This window comes from Colletotrichum abscissum (genome assembly GCF_030869225.1).
Source record: "Colletotrichum abscissum strain IMI 504890 chromosome Unknown Scaffold_72.1, whole genome shotgun sequence".
NCBI lineage: Eukaryota > Fungi > Ascomycota > Sordariomycetes > Glomerellales > Glomerellaceae > Colletotrichum > Colletotrichum abscissum.
In genome coordinates, this window is record NW_026850517.1 from 486 (window position 1) to 18,052 (window position 17,567).

General features: G+C 53.4%; 7 protein-coding genes across 7 annotated transcripts; 4 read left to right on the forward strand and 3 right to left on the reverse strand.

Annotated features, from left to right (window-relative positions):
- Positions 1-363: 363 nt before the first annotated feature.
- CABS01_15698 (uncharacterized protein) lies at positions 364-1,125 on the forward strand (the record flags this gene model as incomplete). The annotated part of the gene is made up of 1 exon (XM_060549032.1): positions 364-1,125. One exon carries the CDS (start codon positions 364-366, stop codon positions 1,123-1,125), a length of 762 nt encoding a protein of 253 aa, XP_060390990.1.
- Positions 1,126-6,675: 5,550 nt separating this feature from the next.
- Positions 6,676-8,053, reverse strand: CABS01_15699 (FAD dependent oxidoreductase superfamily; the record flags this gene model as incomplete). The annotated part of the gene is made up of 2 exons (XM_060549033.1): positions 6,676-7,471; positions 7,602-8,053. The coding sequence occupies 2 exons, from the start codon at positions 8,051-8,053 to the stop codon at positions 6,676-6,678; spliced, it is 1,248 nt and encodes a 415-aa protein (XP_060390991.1).
- A 379-nt stretch (positions 8,054-8,432) lies between these two features.
- Positions 8,433-9,302, forward strand: CABS01_15700 (short-chain dehydrogenase; the record flags this gene model as incomplete). The annotated part of the gene is made up of 3 exons (XM_060549034.1): positions 8,433-8,618; positions 8,672-8,833; positions 8,889-9,302. The coding sequence occupies 3 exons, from the start codon at positions 8,433-8,435 to the stop codon at positions 9,300-9,302; spliced, it is 762 nt and encodes a 253-aa protein (XP_060390992.1).
- Positions 9,303-10,581: 1,279 nt separating this feature from the next.
- CABS01_15701 (TATA-binding protein-associated phosphoprotein) lies at positions 10,582-11,497 on the forward strand (the record flags this gene model as incomplete). Its single annotated transcript, XM_060549035.1, has 4 exons — positions 10,582-10,603; positions 10,937-10,963; positions 11,056-11,315; positions 11,390-11,497. The coding sequence occupies 4 exons, from the start codon at positions 10,582-10,584 to the stop codon at positions 11,495-11,497; spliced, it is 417 nt and encodes a 138-aa protein (XP_060390993.1).
- Positions 11,498-11,934: 437 nt separating this feature from the next.
- On the reverse strand, positions 11,935-12,564 carry CABS01_15702 (uncharacterized protein; the record flags this gene model as incomplete). The annotated part of the gene is made up of 1 exon (XM_060549036.1): positions 11,935-12,564. One exon carries the CDS (start codon positions 12,562-12,564, stop codon positions 11,935-11,937), a length of 630 nt encoding a protein of 209 aa, XP_060390994.1.
- Positions 12,565-13,178: 614 nt separating this feature from the next.
- CABS01_15703 (PRP38 family protein) lies at positions 13,179-13,958 on the forward strand (the record flags this gene model as incomplete). Its single annotated transcript, XM_060549037.1, has 1 exon — positions 13,179-13,958. One exon carries the CDS (start codon positions 13,179-13,181, stop codon positions 13,956-13,958), a length of 780 nt encoding a protein of 259 aa, XP_060390995.1.
- Positions 13,959-14,528: 570 nt separating this feature from the next.
- On the reverse strand, positions 14,529-17,338 carry CABS01_15704 (uncharacterized protein; the record flags this gene model as incomplete). Its single annotated transcript, XM_060549038.1, has 4 exons — positions 14,529-15,913; positions 16,774-16,939; positions 17,094-17,188; positions 17,248-17,338. The coding sequence occupies 4 exons, from the start codon at positions 17,336-17,338 to the stop codon at positions 14,529-14,531; spliced, it is 1,737 nt and encodes a 578-aa protein (XP_060390996.1).
- Positions 17,339-17,567: the final 229 nt, after the last annotated feature.

Sequence of the window (17,567 nt, forward strand, 5' to 3'; positions counted from 1 at the left end):
CAACCACTTGACATCCTTGTCATCATTAAACAACCACACTCCTTGAAGACTATCCATTACATACCCGTGTGGTAGAATAAAGTTTCTCTCGTGGTAACATATCATATCTACAACACCCTTCCCTCCAGCCTCACTTTCACTTTTCTTCTTTCTTTGGCGAGCTTCCTTCTCCCACCGTACTTCATCTCCCGGCACATCAAATACCGACAGCCCGGATACATAAGGGAGAAAACATAGGAACAACGAGGATTGGATCACAAACCAACAACTATATATATCGATCACCACAAGGAGCCTACATCAACTGGCTGGTCACTATCTCGAAGGAGCTATACCTCTCTCTTACACACACACACTATCACCATGCCTTCACCATTATTCAATAAGGGAGCCCGTCACCCAGAGGCTCTCCACACCCGCAAGCCCTCCCTCACCAACTCAGTCTCCAGCAGCGACTCCTCATCAACACAATCAACCCGCTCAACAGCAACCATGCGCCACACAAGAGTCCTCGACTTTGACCCTCTCTCACTACACCCGACCTTCCACGCACCACCAAGACTCTATGAGCGGCCCTTTATCCACAACTCCCAGTCCATCGAGGACGAGGTTATCAACTCGTACTTCTCCAGCCAAGAGGCTGCCGCAGCCGCCGAAGACAAGGCAAAGGCTTCCTTCGCCGCCGCCATGCCCGATATGCCCGCACCGCCCGTCGACTCGCCGCGGACGCCGATCCAGCAGCAGGAGAGGTCCCGGGAACACGCCGCCGAGGGCGACGACTACTTCCTCTTCAAGGTCCAGCAGCACATCGCCTCAACGAGACCGCAGCTGCCGCGCTCCCACTGGTCCGAGTCCACCATTAACACCTTGGCATCTCAGCATGACGATGATGACGATGAGGAGGAGGACTCCTCCGAGGACGGCAGCTTCGTCGACGAGGAGAGGCCTGTGAGGGAATCGCAATGGCAGAACTTTTCCATCAAGCGCAGCTCGCCTTCGACTGTACGGCGACCGGCAATGAAGTCCCTCGATAGCGTCGAGGACTTTATCAAACGCGGCGGCTGGAAGAGGCGCGGCATTGTCTTTGAGCAAGAAAGCGCCCGAACTTCCAATACGTTATTTTAAGGAACATCCATCTACTCAACTTCATCACTTTCCCTTACAACATCTCATCGACACTCATCATCGAATACTTCATCAACATCATTCACTCTTCCAACATTTCCTATCACCTTGTCTCGGGCAGCAAAAACGGCGGGAAACACCTCTGAGGAGGGCGGCTTTAACGGCTTTCACGACCAGCGGGCGCATCTTTTCTTGCTTTATCGTCTTTCAGTGTCTCTTTTTGCCTTTTTCCCAGCGAGCCTCTTGATTTACGTCTCACTTCTTATCTGATATCCCTTTCTCATATTTTGGGCTATTCAGATTGAATCCCTCTCACCAATTTTCTTCTGTAAGACTACGGCACTTGGAGGTGCACGGAAGGGCGGCATGGGGGCATTCAAGTTGACGTCATTTTTCGGGACGCGGTTCATCTTTTGGGGGAATACACAAAAAAAGGGGATCCTTTTTTTTTTTCTACGCACGCGCACGCACAGGCGAACTGTCAACCCAGGCCGAGGGTGGGAAACCTGCGTACTACGGCAGCACACCGAGCCTGAAGGGGAGGGAACACGGGGACGGGGATGGGGGTGTGAACTGGGTTTAGGCGGCCTGGTCCAAAAAAACAACACGACACACGCCCCGATATAGCATCGTCTTCATATTGTAATTTTATTCACGAAAGACAAAAACCCTGGCATATCTTTAATGCTTGCCAGGCTCTGTTCTTTCGGGTTCACATCATCACGCACACAATTCTCTGGTACCGATGATCGATAATGTGAAGCAGTGATGCCACGATCGGGTAGCTTTTGCCTTGGAAGTAAAAAAAAGGGCCTTACATGAGAGCAGATGGATACCCGTTGTAAATTCTGATGCAATGCATTTCATGTTTCTGACTTCATCATCAAGGTCACGGTGCCCAATGTTCCCAACTGCCATACCTTGCTTGTCCTGACGATCATCTTCTCGTCTCATGCCGAGTCAATGCCAAGCACCATCCCCTGGATGTCCGTAGGTAAGAACTTTCCGTACACTACGAGAAAGACTGTTGGAAGAACGGGTTCGAACAATTGGGCACCTGACTGACCTGGTTCCGCCGAGACGGGAAACTTAGTCAGTGAACCTTTATTCTTCCCATTCAACACCCCTGGCTCAAAGGCACGGGTAACCGGTTGGGCATCTCTAAATCGTCCCATCAACCCTTGCGACGACTCTACCCGCAAAATGACAGAATCATGTTTCCGCGTTCTTCCTTGCCGTGCCGCTTGCTGCAAGGTACCGAAACAACCAATTTAGGCTTTTGTCCTGAAGCCCGTAAGGCCGCCCTTTGGGAATTCGAGGAAAGCCCCAAGCCCCCCGGATCCGACCGAACTTTGATGGCAACACGGAACCCACGGCGGCTCGGGCGTGTAAATTCGAGGATTGTGACCTTACGGTAACCGCACACGTTTTGCCCGTCGTGGGCCTTCCCTCACCGACGGGGACTTGCGAGCGCAACCTTTTTGCAAAAGTTTCTCCTTTACGCACGGGAGACCCAGCGCTCTCTGCTGCTAGACCCTCCGCAAACAACGAATTCACAGGAGACGGGCGGACAGCTAGTCCCGAAGGTTGTTTCTGGGCCCAACACCCCTCAGTAGGCCCGAATCCCTTGTTCTACATACCGTCTACGGGCTCCCCCCTCGAGTCTCGACTCTTTACCAATCAACGTGTCCTGTGAGCCTACCCGCCCAGCGGCCGCTCTTGGGGAGAGAGAGACGGACATGAGCCGAGCTTTTCCCATCGACTGACCGAAGTCTCCCACCGGAGGCGAATTGGTGATCTTTTTCGCAGACAAAGAAAACATGGGCCGGCCAAGGCCGGAGCTTAAAGGGGGGATTCAGGACTTCTGGCCTGTGATTGGACAATTGGCCAACCCACCGCGTACGCCTTCAGCTTCGCAGGTTTCGCTCTCGCCGTGTGTGTGACTGTGAATGTATCCAAACTTCACCGGGAGCAGGTGATGATTACGATTTCCCTTTCCTGCTAGTCTAGGCTCTCTCTCCATGGTATCTTTGCGAGCGGGGTAAACCTTTTCGTTTCCCGCGAAGGTTGGGGGGGGGGGCAGGATGCCATCGAATGTTTCCACGTGGACATCCAAAAAACCTCGTGGCGCAGCAGCACTGCTCTCACTACTCTCTCTGCATCTCGTGCTCGCATTTCGGGTTTTGCGAGTTTGCCCGTCCTTTCTCTCACCACCCACATGGCTGTGGCTCTCGAATGCGACGCTGCGGAAGTGCTGGGATGGCTGTGCCTGACAGGCACAGAAGCTTAAACACAGACAAGCCCCCCGCTGTGCTGCTGTGCTGGCGACGGCGGCGGCGGCGGGGACAAACAGCTCCCAGCTCCTCCTCCGACGATACCACCTGGTGCCGAAGCCTAATGGTGCTCAATGAATTTTTCGGACTCGACAGCTCACTGCTTGTGGACACCAGACGTCTTGGCATGGCACGGTAGCAACTTCGACGCCCTTTCGAGTTCCTTTGGGCAAACCCGGAAAACAATTTACGCCCCTGTCGCGCTGAACTCAAAATTGTTTCTTCAAAGGTTCAGAAAGGGTCAAAGCTCCCGGGATTAAACTCCATCACGAGGGCGTCGGGATGCCAAATAAAGTAGGCTTATGAAAGCAAGCTACAGCCTTTACGACCGTAATTCCCGGCACGACGGGCTTTTGCAGTCTTTGAGAAGTGTAGGCCTGCTCGGGATCGAACATGAAGATCTCGTCTGTGAGGACGGTGAGACATACACACCTATCCCGTGATCGATAGTCACAGTGATTTAGGTCGCGCTAGCCTAGGCGCCAGCAATGCCGAGTACCCGCCTAATCCGTATCCGTACAGAATATCTGTTCGGATCCGGAAGACCGTTTGCGCTTGTCAAAAAGGTGCATTTGGTGTCGAGATCTCGTGGGAGGTAGCCAATCGATTCGGAAGGGGGTTAGGGGCACGGTCGGCTTCCCGTGTGGTGGATTTCTCACGGTTCTTCAGCTGGTGTTGTAGGACTGGTTCACGCCTGGCGGGGTTGGTTCCATCGACTATCGTGAGGATTTTGTGACTTGAGAGGTACTTGCGATGCTAGTTCTGCATGATGAGTCGTGCATGAGTAGACTTGGCTCTCGTGGACCGTTTTTCGTTGCGGTGTGTGTGATTGTGTGGGTGGGTGGTGATCTTCATCCTCTACGCAGTAGGTCCCAATGGATCATTGGATACGGGTAGCTACCAGAGCCTTGGAAACCAACATAAGCTGACAGACAGCTCCAGTGTGGATGACTGACTTCATCCCCGCTCGGGCTGATGGGTACGGTGCACTAATTACTTCGAACAGATGCACACCGGACGATAGTACATAGTGTATGTAAGTGTGATGGGGGGATGACATCGCGTGGAAACCTCAAGCTGGCTGTGTTCATGAGTCGTGACAGCTTCTAGAGAAGGAAGGAGGGGCCCATGCCTGGGAACCGTTGCTGACGCATCACATTTCACGCGGCACATAACTGCCGTGCCGACGTTGGGGTTTCTTAGGCTGCTGCTGGTACTTGCGGGCATTGATGAGATGAACACCATCATGATTGCTGCATTGTGGTGGGCGACGTGTCGAGGCCAAAAAACTTGGAATTGACAGTGACTGCCCGGCACGGAGTAGAGGATAGGTCATAATGCTATTCTAGTGTAGAGATATAGCACACCCGAAGAAAAAGGAGATGAGACAGGTACCCTACATAGAGTCGTAGACAGGCATGTATATGAGGCTGAGTGACCAGACATGCAGGTACCCGTGGCCCCGTGCAGTCTGATTTGTGCGCCCTTGCTTGAACTGTGGCAAATTAGAGAGTCTCGCGGATGCGACACGCAACGGAGCCTCCAAAGGAAAAACCAATGGCTTTCTTTCTTCTCTGTCGGACTCTTATCCAGGGACATGGAAGAAAAGCTCCCGAGATACTGCAAGGGAGGCCTATAACAGCCTATGGCCTCAATTGCAGAATGAGGCTTGTTGCCCCGGGAAGGCACATTGACAGGGGACACGAATTGGGACAATGATGAGAGATTGGGCCCTGGGGGTGGTGGTTATTAACAGAACCGAACTATCGGTTTTCACCGATGCAGTCAGCTTGCTTCGTCTGATGTGAATTCGTCACTCTACCGGCACGTGTACGTAGTACCTAATTGCTAGAACAGGGGGGGATGAACGGGTCATTGGGTCCAAAATCCAGGAACAAGGGATGACACATCATGACAGTAACTGTGGGAAGATACGGAGTTACAATGGAAACGTTGAGGAGCCTCTGAATCCGCTCCACGGACTATGTTAGCGGCAGCTTGGGTTGACCGAACAATTAGCCCTTGGGAGGCACAGAGAGGATAAGCACGGAACTGCCGCGGAGAACGGCGCAAAATTCCACAAAAATGCGCTCCGTTGCCCAGGGATCGCAATGTCCGACCCAACCAAAGTTCTCCAGAAATTAAGCTACATTGTTCCATTCGTGTGCTCACTCGACAAACTCCATTTCGGTGAAGAGATTTCTCTCCTGGTATGCCTACGGCCTATGTATACAGTTCAAACTTTCACAGTCCACCTTCATCAGCCTAGCCCTGGCGCGAGGTCCGTGATGGCCTCTTCTTTTCAGTGCTCATCTCATATTTCTTTTGTTCACTAATCCCCACAACGACAACCTCGGAGGGATCACGTTCTGGTCAGTGAACCCTGTCATAGTTTCTCCTCCCGCCTCTTTACTAGTTCACGCAGTGGATATCCTCGTGCTCTTAGTGTATGACATACTCCATAGGGTACGGGATAGTCTTGGACCCAACCATGGGCGGCTATTTCTGGGCAAAATTTTGGCAGGGCGAAAAGAGAGTTTTCTGCCGTGTTTTACGAGAAGAAACGAAGGACACGATGGGCAGAAGAATAGCATCTGTCCCATGTACGACTGCCGACGGGAGACAGATTCAACAAACACCGCCCCGCCGCGTCCGCCTCCGCGTCCGCCTCGTAAAGACAGAACTTGGCAAATTGTAATTATTTTTTTCTTTCTTTATGGCCCAGCTCTTGACATACAGCAAAAGAGCCGATGTAGCCGCGCCAGCCTGTTCCTTGACAAGTTTACCCCCCCAGGCGTTTCGGCTTCTGAGGAGCAAGTGCTCTCCCACGATGGAGACTGGCCGGTGCTTTGCACACCTACACACCCTCACGACGCAAGCGCCACGGGCGGCTGCTACTAATGCATTGTCATAGCACCCGCGCCGTTGTGCAAGCCGCTACCGTGGGTGTGCGGGCTTTCCAAGAGTCACGAGTGGCGATGTGGATGTAGGCGCTGATCGTGATATCGGCGTCGCCTCATCGATCGGGTTTAGGACTTGGAGCCATTGCGCTCGAGGCACCTTGGGCAGAAGTATTTTCCAAGGAAATTCTGGAGGAGCCTCCTTTTCCACCTAAGAGATGTCATTGCCGCCTGGTCATCATCATCATCGAATCCATGATAGGTTCTGCATGAACAGCTAAACCAAGCGGGTTAGCTGGGCACAAGGCTTGCTACCCTCACGTCAGGCCAAGCCTCGATATATCGGCGCTCAGCTTTCGCCCTTGCATAAGCTCCGCCATCACCTTTCCCGTCCCGAGACTCAGACTGATGCCCCAAGGCCCATGTCCCGCCGCGAGAAATACACCGCCCTCGGCCCCGGTGCGCGTCGCAACGCCCCCGAGCTGGTCGTCCGGGATCCGGGTCAGGATGGGAGCGCCCGAGTCCGTCACCGGGCGGAAACAGAGACCTTCTCGGACGACTTCCAGATCCGTTCCGCTGTCGTTGCTGTTCGTGATGATGCGCGCCGCCGTGCTTTTGAGCTTGGCGATGGCTTCGGCGGAGATGGGTTCTTGGCCTGGTAGAGATGGGAGAGGGGTGGATGGCGAATTCAGGCCGGCAACGTAGACGTTGCCTCCGACCCGCGAGAATAGCTCCGGCGAAAAGCCGGCGCCGTCGGTGCTGAATATGGCGTGGCAGGCTGTCGTAGCCTTGACGTTCCTAGGGCTCGATTCTGAGGGGCTAGGCTTTGGCTTCACGACGAGCGAGTACCCCGCGAGGCTGGAGATGGGCACCTGCAATGATGTGCCGGGAAACAGCTGGGAGAAGACGCGAGGTGACCAGGCGCCGGCTGCGATGACGAGGCGGGTGCAAGGGACGTCTGTCTCTGTGGAGGATGTCGTTTCTCCTATCCTGACTGATGAGAGCTCATCGCGGAGGTCGGTGTGGATGGAGAGGACTGTGGCCGGGTGGTGGACGCGAACGCCGGCAGATTTGCACTCTTCGAGAAGGAAGTGGCATAGGCGGAGGGGATCCCTGGTGATTGCAGTCAGATTTCATGCCCAGCCAGCATGTTGAAGTGGCTTGCTAGAGAGAGAAGGAGATGGTGTGTGCATCATGTGGGTGCATGAGTGCATGAGTGCATGAAGCTGGACTGGAGACGCACACTTGGCCCGTGGTTTCTGGATCCCCGATGATCTGCACGTCATCGCCATGCTCCCTCCTCAACCACGGTGGCCCATTACTTGGATTCTCGACGGCTTCGACGACCTCTGCTCTGCTACCGCCGTCCTGTAACCAGCCAGCATCTTTCTTGCCCTTCTTTACAGGTGCTGCTGCGTGACTGAATGTGGTGCTCGTGGACCATCCCCATTTCTCTGTGCCACCATGCTCTTCGGCGAGCGTCCTGTGCTCGTCAAAGCTCAGCGCTCCGAGGGAGGCTGAATCAGGTGAAAACCAGTCTCTTGCGAGGAAGCCGCCTGCATAGCCTGAAGCTGAGGCGAACAGCTCTGGTGAAGGGTCAACGAGGTGGATTGTCGAGCCTGGTTGATGGTCTGCTAGGTAATATGCGATTGATAGGCCGATAATGCCAGAACCAAGTATTACGGTTGAGCTCATTGTCACAGCATTGTGAAGAGACAAGGCCTTGTGAACTGTTGAAGTGAAGCACAAAGCTTGAAGATCGGATCTCGAACAATGACGTTATGTCATGAGAGCTCGAGCTCAAGCAGACCGGAGCTCTCGACCCCGCCAACCTGATAAGATAAGGACACTCAATGGTCCACGCCCCACTCCACGGCACAAGGGCAGAAACAGCAAGAGCGCTCCGCTGCATCGGAATGGCGCAAGCCTCCCGGTCAATCTTCACGTTGCAGAGTCATTTTCTACTTGTCCCGCTTGCTGCACCCCTTTCCTTGATCATAAGTCGGAAATAAACCTGGGAACAGCCACCAAACTCAACTTTGCATCTCTCGCAAAGCAGACCATAGCACACAATATGTCCTCCAAGGTGATTATCGTGACCGGAGCCAGCCGAGGCATTGGTCTTGCCATCGCCCAGCACCTCATCAAGGAATCCCACAAGGTTGTCTTGGCGGCGAGGTCCAAGGATCAGTTGGAGGCTCTGAAGGCTGCTCATCCCGGACAGGTCGAGTATGTTGCCGGAGACTTGGGGGATCTCAAGGTAGGACTAAAACATGGCTCCGATAAAGATTTCAGAATTGACAATGAACGCAGACAATCCCAAAGATCGCCGAGGCTGCAGTCAAGGCCTTTGGCAAGATTGATGGACTTGTCATCAACCACGGCGTCCTGGAGCCCGTCACCCGTATAGCAGACTCTTCAATCGAGGAATGGAAAAAGGCATACGACATTAACGTGTTTAGTGGGCTCGCATTGGTGAGTGAAAACTCTGATTCATTTATCTACTACTCTCTAACCTGATCATGTCAAGGTCCAATCATCTCTGTCCGAGCTGCGCAAGTGCAAGGGCTGCGTCCTCTGGGTGTCATCCGGCGCAGCCACTGGCGCATACGCCGCATGGGGAGCTTACGGTACTTCCAAGGCCGCCATGAACCACCTCTCTGCACACTTGGCAGTAGAGGAACCCGACATCACCAGCATCGCCATGAGCCCAGGCCGCGTCGACACAGCCATGCAAAAGGTCATCCGCGACACAGGAGCCGGGCACATGGCCGACAAGGACCACACCTCTTTCGTATCTGCGTTCGACAAGGGAGAGCTGTTCAAGCCTGAGCAGCCCGGCAGCGTCATGGCGCGGTTCGTCGTCAAGCCTCAGCACGACCTTTCGGGCAAGTACTTCAAGTGGCAAGCCGGAGAGCTTTCAGCGTATCATGATGCGGAGTAGAGAAGTTCACTAGAATTTGATTGTTAGCAACTGTTTTGCCATAGAAGTGTAGATAGAAAAACATTGGTAACAAGATGCCTCAGATGAAAGATGAAAAGCTCATATGTTATTCCACATTGTTTATTCAGGATTAGCATGGAATATGTTTCATCATCACTGGCAAACCTTTACAGGCGAAATTGGAAAGAAATTCTCGCGTTTGCGGCTTACCTTGAACTGGAGATCTACGGGCATGATATGGTGAGCAAAGCCCGCAATAACCGACACACTAGCAGACATTGTCTGGCACCCAGGTTCTCAAGCCGTGCGACTCGGCTGTTCAGTATCTAGAGTTGTCCATCGTTGCTGGCGCATTCGGCCATAGCAGTGAATCGATTGAATTGGTAGTAAGCGCTTGCACTTCCTGAAATCATTGTTAGCAATGCGATCTAAAGGCTAGAACTGCAGACAAAGAATGATTCATGGTGACAGATCAGGCGTTTCCGTTTGGCAGGAAGGTCATTCACCACTATGAGGGGAGTTATTCCTCGTAAGTTTGGGGCGACAACAAGACTCATCATATCGAGGGGAGGGCGGGAAAGAGGGAAGGGAAAGACCTACCAAGTTCAATCCAAGCAATCAGCAGAGCCGCCGCCTGCTCTGAAATAAGAACGCATGGCTATTTTCTGAGCTCTGCTGTTTGCTGATGCGAAAAAGAAGAAGAGGCTGAACCATCGCAGAATATCTCGTCTTTTAAGGCTAAGAAAAAATTTGGAGTGATTGGGGTCTGTTGGTCCGTGCATCGCGGAGCCACGGAGGTATCTTTCGCCGGCGCACCGCTGTCCCGTCCCTGAATGGAATTCGACTGTGGTGTAAAAAGTGCGCCCCACCAAGGCGGGACCAGGCAGTGACTGAGCCTTCACTCTGTGGCTCAGTGGCCCCTGCTTCCTCAAGGTGCGCGGGGGGTTCAAATGCACTCGATGTCCCGCATCCCAAGGAGCATAAAAGACCCCACCAAACACACGGCCGGAGACTGAGTGAGCCAGACCTACAAAGTCGGCGATTAGCCTACCTAATCAAATTGCACGTCCACCCCGCCACCGCGTCTTCTTCACCACCAACTACCAATTTCCGTATAAGTCAACGGTCGACACAAGAATATCACGACTCTTTCCTGCAGTCTCTCATCTCTGCCAAGGCCAAAGCCTAATACTTGTTGAAAAGCAAACAAAATCGACCACGTTTCTCAATCTAGCCAACTTTTCCAGTTTCATCGACACCGTCGTCTCGTACCACAACCATGTCTGATCACGATATTGCGGGTAAGTGAAGTTCATCCTTTCCTTTCGCACTCGGGCGCTCTTCATGAGGCTTCTACTTTGCTCCGCCCGTGTGCCTGCCTGGTCTTCACTGCCGGGCCTACAAAGCGACATGCGCATTCTCTGCAAGAGCACCCCAACCCTACCGATGGTCCATGTAAATGACGTTGCATGACGCAGCTTTGTCTGTATCATGCGACGGTCTCATTGCACTTCCTCACAACCAACATGTCGTTCAGTGTGAGGGACACTTACGGGCGCGTATACTGCCTGGGTATCTTTCGGGGTTCGCTCAGCCTGATTCTTGAACCTGAAATGCTGACATGACTTTACTAGGCAACGATGACTTGTCCTTGCCCAAGGGTACGTGACTCCACCCCCAAGAGATGCTCGCTCTCGTGGTGCATCTCTTGCTCTCGCTTCGTCGGAGAATTTCAAGCTAATATGCCACACAGCCACCGTCCAAAAGATCGTCACCGAGATTCTGCCGCCCTCAGCTGGCGTTGCCTTCGCCAAGGAGGCTCGTGACCTGCTTATTGAGTGCTGCGTCGAGTTCATCACCCTCATCTCCTCGGAAGCCAACGAGATCTCAGAGAAGGAGGCAAAGAAGACCATCGCGTGCGACCACATCACCAAGGCCCTCGAGCAACTGGGTTTCGCAGACTACGTCCCGGCCGTGCTAGAGGCCGCCGCAGAGCACAAAGAAGTGCAAAAGGTATGTCGAGACTTTGGGCCACCTAGCACACAATCACACACACAAGAACATTTGGTCATTGACAACCTATACAGGGCCGTGAAAAGAAGGCAAACAAGTTCCAAAACAGCCAGATTCCCCTTGAGGAGCTGGAGAGAATGCAGAGAGAGGCGTTTGAAGATGCCGCCAACCGCCACGCTTAAGCTACGTCGGCATGAAGGAAAAGAATAGGCGTTGGCTGCGTTTGAAATCGCATTGCTTTGGGGTTTGGCGTTCAGGGTACATTGGGAGAGACATGATGATTCAACAACGCTGACGAAGGCATGAATCCGGCTCGCGGGCCGTGGTGGGGTTGGCTTTGACGAAAATGATCGTTTGGCATGTGGATTTCAAGTAGTCCTCTCGGCACATCAATACAAACGCTCATATTGATCGGGTCCAGCAACATCTTTTAGTTTCGTTTGCTCCGATGCGACGTCTCCTATCTACATGAGTATACATAATCGACCTATATATATCGAATTCGTTAACATCCCTCCTAATCAATCTCCCAAAAAACTCAAGAACGCCAAAGTTCCCATATGTATACTCATGGAAACCGCAATTCATGTCCCATATATATCCCATCCCAACTTCATGTCTACCATAATCGTCGCTGGTAGTACACCCTCTCTTCGCTCTCCGACAGCCGCCTCAGCTCTTCTTTGATCAGACGCCGTCTCTCGGCCCGGCTGATGGGCTTCTGGTTCGACGCTTCGGGGTCCGGATTCGCTTGGTCCTTGACGTTCCACCCGTTGATATTCCTCTCCCTCTCGTCCATCTTCTCCAAGTCCTCCCTGCTGACTCCGCCCTTATCCTCCTTTTCCGACGGCCCCATCATCTTTTGCCACATGTCGGACGTCCATCCCGCTGCTTTTTGTCCGGCCTTTTGTTTCTTTGATTGCTGCTGCGGCTGCTCCTGCTGTTGCTTGTCGGGCACCGTTGGGTTCACCTCGATGATGATCTGCTCCTGCTTCCCGTTCGCGCCCCCGTAGAGCGGCACATTCTGCCCGCTGCCTGCTGCGTCCTTGAGATGCTCGGGCACGTAGTACGACGCCTTTGGAGAGGGTCGCGTTTCGGGTTTGATGGCCTGGCGCAGCTGGCTCAGCGTGCGCTGCTGGATTACGTAGCCACTAAGAAAGAGGGCCGCGGTACATGAGACGACTGTTGGATTTACGGAAAATGCGTTTGCACGCAAACGCGGCTTGCCGCCTCGCGCGCAGGAACGCATTTGCTGAGGTTAGCCTGTTTGTTCTGTTTGATTTGGGGGTGCGGGACTGGAATGCGGGAACGGGGGGAAGGGCGGGTGTTACCGATGGCTGAGGAGATGAGGACGGAGACTTGGGACGAGGTGAGGAGCACCATGGCAGCAAACTGTGGAATTTTGTGATGAATATATGGTCGTTTTTGATATTTCCAACACTTCAAGTAGAGTTTCATAGATGGTTTGAATGATTTGAGGATGATTTAGAGCTTCGATGATGGCGTCGGCTTTTCACCCTTGGCCAGCGTCGCAGTCGTTGGAGGTGCGCGGCGTGAGCGTGAACTTGGAAGTGGGCTGTTTACTTGGTTCGCACGGCAACAATCGATAAGCGCCTTTTCAATTCGGCAACGACCTCCCAACTTTTCCAACCTGCGTCACTCGTGAAAGCTCCCGTCGCATCACTGCCCACCCCACTACCCGAAGAGCTACCCTCGACAAATCGCGACTTTTCAATTCCACTCAATCCTAATCTCCATTGACACTTCCCGCATCACAATCGATTCGCAAAGTCATACGCCGAAACCTAGACGACGACACCGTGTTACCCTTTCCCCCGGAAAAAAGAGACACAAATCGCAAAGATGAGCAAACCCGACCTCGTCTACGCCGACGAGCGGCGCTTCCTCGACGAACGCGGCTCCTCAGCCTCCCTAGCCCCAAACGGCGAGAACCCAGCCACAATCATGGAAAAGGCGGTCCGCGAGCGCATCATCGACTCCTACTTCTACAAAGAGCAGTGCTTCGCCGTCAACGAGGCCGACATTGTCGACCGCGTCGTCGAGCACGTCACGTTTATAGGCGGCACCTCGGGCGTCACGCAGAAGCCCACGCCGTTCCTGTGCCTCGCCTTCAAGCTGCTGCAGCTCGCGCCGTCGGACGAGGTGCTGGAGACGTACCTGGGGTTCGGCGGGGATAAGTTCAAGTACCTGCGCGCGCTGGCGTGTTTCTACGTGCGCATGACGAGGAAGGCAAAGGATGTGTACCTTTTACTGGAGCCGTTTTTGGAGGATCGGAGGAAGTTGAGGAGGAAGGGGAGGGCGGGAACGAGTTTGACGTTTATGGATGACTTTGTGGATGATTTGTTGACCAAGACGAGGGTGTGCGCGACGAGTTTCAGGGAGTTGCCTAAAAGGGTTGACTTGGTGGATTTGGGCGAGCTTGAGGAGAGGATTAGTCCGTTGGGCGATATTGACGAGCTCCTGGATGATGAGGAAGAGAATGGGGAGGAGAATGCGGGAGCGAATGGGGCGGACGAGTCGGAAGGGGAGGTGGCGGAGGATAGGAGCGCTGCTGGGGAGCCGATGGATGTGGAAAGGTCGAGGTCAAGATCGAGGTCTAGAAGCAGAAACCGGTCACCTTGAGTATATGGCGATGGCGAAGAATGATACCCAATCTCTCGCTCCTACCGAGCAGAGCACGAAATAGACAAAAGCATGGTTTGAATGTATGAAGCAGATGGACTTTAGTGCTCGAGGAATCTCTATCTCATCAACGTATGATACAATAATGACTAATCATTTGGAGATGCAAAAGACAAAAGAGTTCACCCCCCCGGTGCTGAACTGGGGGCTACATCTCTGGCGCTCATGCTGGGATTCGAACTCGGGTACTCGCTAAGCCTGTCGTCGAGTAGGCTGGTTGGCGTGAATAATTGGTGACTATTAACCATTCCACCACCCACGCCACAGTTTGACCTGACCCCCGACCTAGAGGGCGCCTGCTGTGCTGGTGACGAGAATGGAAGTGAGTAGACCTATAGGGGCTTCTCTCGTGGCGTTGAGGTATCGGATGAAAGGGTGGGTGGGCTGATCCCCCAGGGTATATTCCATTTGTATTCTACTGTACAGTACACTTTTCCAGAGCGCCGCCTCTCACACGGCGACGATTATTCTTACACAGTGCTTGCCAGCCTTCTGGCGATTGACTTATGATCAAGCAGGTAACTGGCTAAGGAGATTCTTGGCCACGCTGAGCAACCGCTTGTCATCCCAGTACTGACCGATCAGCTGGAGACCCGCGACACGCTGGCTACCGTCCACCTCTTCATCCTCCGACTTGATCTTGGCAGGGATGCTGATGGCCGGCAGCCCAGCGAGACTGGCCGGCACTGTAAAGACATCATTCATGTATACCTGCACCGGTGTCTGCCGCTTGATGTCCTCAATACGCGGTGCAAACGTCGGCGCAGTAGGACACAACAAGAAGTCCACCTGCGAAGGGCCGAGTTTATCCTGAAGCTCGACCTCATCCTTCATATCGCTCAAGTCGAACTGCTGTTCGTCGTAGAGAGGGTTCTCCAGCCTAAAGACGCGGTCAAAGTCTCGCTGCACGAGCTTGCGCACCCGCTGGGCTTGGATAAAATAGTTGTCCATTGCCTCGGAGCTCAAGCTGTAGGCGCCGAGGAGGATGCGGCGTCTGACTTCCTCGCCGAAGCCAAGACCGCGAGTCTTGGAGTAAAGGACCTCGCCAGCGCCATCGCTCTCGTCGCCGCGGGTGCCGTAGCGGACGCCGTCGTACTTGGCGAGGTTGGAAGATGCTTCTGCCGGTGCGATGACGTAGTATGCTGATAGAGCGTGCTTTGTGGACGGTAATGATACCGGAACCACCTCTATGCCGGATTTCTGCAAAAGGTCTGCTGCGTCAGACCAGGCTGCTTTGATCTTGGGATCCAATTCCTCGATATTGTATTCTAGAGGAATGCCGATGCGTAGCCGTGACCGACCAGTGGCCGCTTGACTCTGCTGCTTCTTTCGGAAGCTCTTTGACAAGGATGTCGGGTCCTGGGAGTCATGTTCCGCGTCCAGTCTCGTGCTGAACATTAAATCCTCGATAACATCAACATCCCTAGCAAGCAGACCAACGGTATCCAAGGAGTTCGCATACGGAACAACCCCGAACCTCGACAGCATGCCATAGGAGGGCTTATATCCAACCACACCGCAGTACGCCGCAGGAAGGCGAATTGAACCGCCCGTATCCGTCCCGAGCGCGACGTCCGCTTCCCTAGTCTGAACCGCAACCGCGCTGCCTCCTGAGCTTCCGCCAGCAGAGGTCGGCGTCGCAGACAGCGGATTGAGTACAGGCCCGTGGATCGAGTTCAGCGAGTGGGATCCCATGCCGAATTCATCCATGTTTGTCTTCCCTACGACTTGAGCACCTCGTTTCCGGAGCTGGCGCACGATGGTGGCCTCGTAGGGGCTTTTGTGGGAGGAGAGGATGGCGGAGGAGCATGTTGTCGGCAGCCCTTCGGTCGCGATATTGTCCTTTACCGCTAACTTGAATTTGTTCGGCGATTGGAGTGTAGCTTCGGAGGCATCTGCGGCTTTCCTATTAGCTCTGGCACAATCGAGGAGGGATGGGTGAGCTGCCTCGTACCTGACCGGCACACAAAGTGATTGAAGTCATGGTGAGATCGTCTCTGCTGTCGCGTAGCTTGCGCGCTGCATCTTGAGCTCAATGGCCGCAGATTTAGCCGCGAGAGCTTGATATGAGAAGACATGTGGCTGCAATGGCCAGCCGGTGACGCTGTTTCATGTAGGTCGTGGGCTTTTTTGGGGAGCTTCTCGTCTCGGTGAACGTTGGGGTCAATTCACCGAGGACCGGTGCATGACTAAGCTTATTCCGATTTGAAGGTCCGGACCCACGTCCGATGTATAAACCTCTCTGAACCAAACTCAACTGCATGCGACATTTTGCTTGCTTGACCATGGCCAGTTCCGACATGTCGATTTCATCTCCTAGTTTCCAAGCTGTCGTTTCGACCCAAATGTGATCGGACGCTGCGCGATATACAGGAGACTATCTTTTGGATTCTATGTTTATGATCTATGGTTCCTTGTCTTGCTATATACTTGGTAAACCATCAGAACCTGCGACATGCTATTGTGGATCCCGCTACTGGCCTGGCTAAAGATTGTGATTGGCGTATCCTTTGCTCCAAGACATCATGGTCGATGTCTGCCAGATCAAGGATCTCTGCTTGAAGGATTTTTCCATCTCCTCCAATGCTTCAGCGGAAGGACCATCGTCTTCACATCTGGCGATGGCAAACAGCTTCAGAACGTCAGGCCCTCGAATGTAGACCCAATCCCAAAGACGTCTGTACGTCTCCTCGGCCAATTGTTCTCGGGTCTGTAGACCCAGCAAGGCGGCGGCACAAAAGTGTTAGCCGCATACCAACCCGCGTAAGGCCCTTGTCCGTGTTGCAAACGTTCTCGCAGGCGGGAAGTATCGTCGCAAGCTCAGATGCACTGAAGTCTTCCAAGTCGGTGTTGTTGTAAGTATGGTCATCCATGATACACCCAAACGCATCGGGAAGATTAGTCGTGCCGGCATTGAATGCCTATTAAAGTAGCACTCGCTTAGACTCTCGAGACGTTCTCAATATCAAACGACGGAGGAAGTCGAGTCCGTGAGAGAGCTTTATGACACCCAATCAGTAGTACAGTCGCATACTAGAAACGTATTCAGTTTCACGATTGGTAGAGAGTACTAACCCATGACTGTATCATCATGTTATCTCCGCCGGTTGTCAAATAGTCGATCTCAAATTCGCCGAAGGTGACATCGTGGGCAAGGACGTCGATGGAAGCTGGTCAAATATATATGGGTGAATATTACGGAACAGATTGTGGTACCCAAGCAACTTACCTTCAAGAAACTTGTCCTCAATGAAGTCATGTACCCAGCCAAGTTGTTCTTTCACCCACGGCGGATGTCTGTGGAAGAGCAAGTTTCCCATTCCGGACAGTCCGTTGAGGTTTCCGACCGCGCCGAAAAGGATGTAGAATAAGTCGACGCGATAGAAGGCGCGACGGCATACGGGAGTAGGTTTAGCCCGATTTTCCGACGAAGAATGGCCAACTCAGTGCCGGCGATCTGCTTGAAGGAGGTATAAATATGGCGACATGCGAGCAAAGCTCAGGTAAGAGTCTCGAAATCGTCCAGGCTTCGCAGAATGGATGACACCA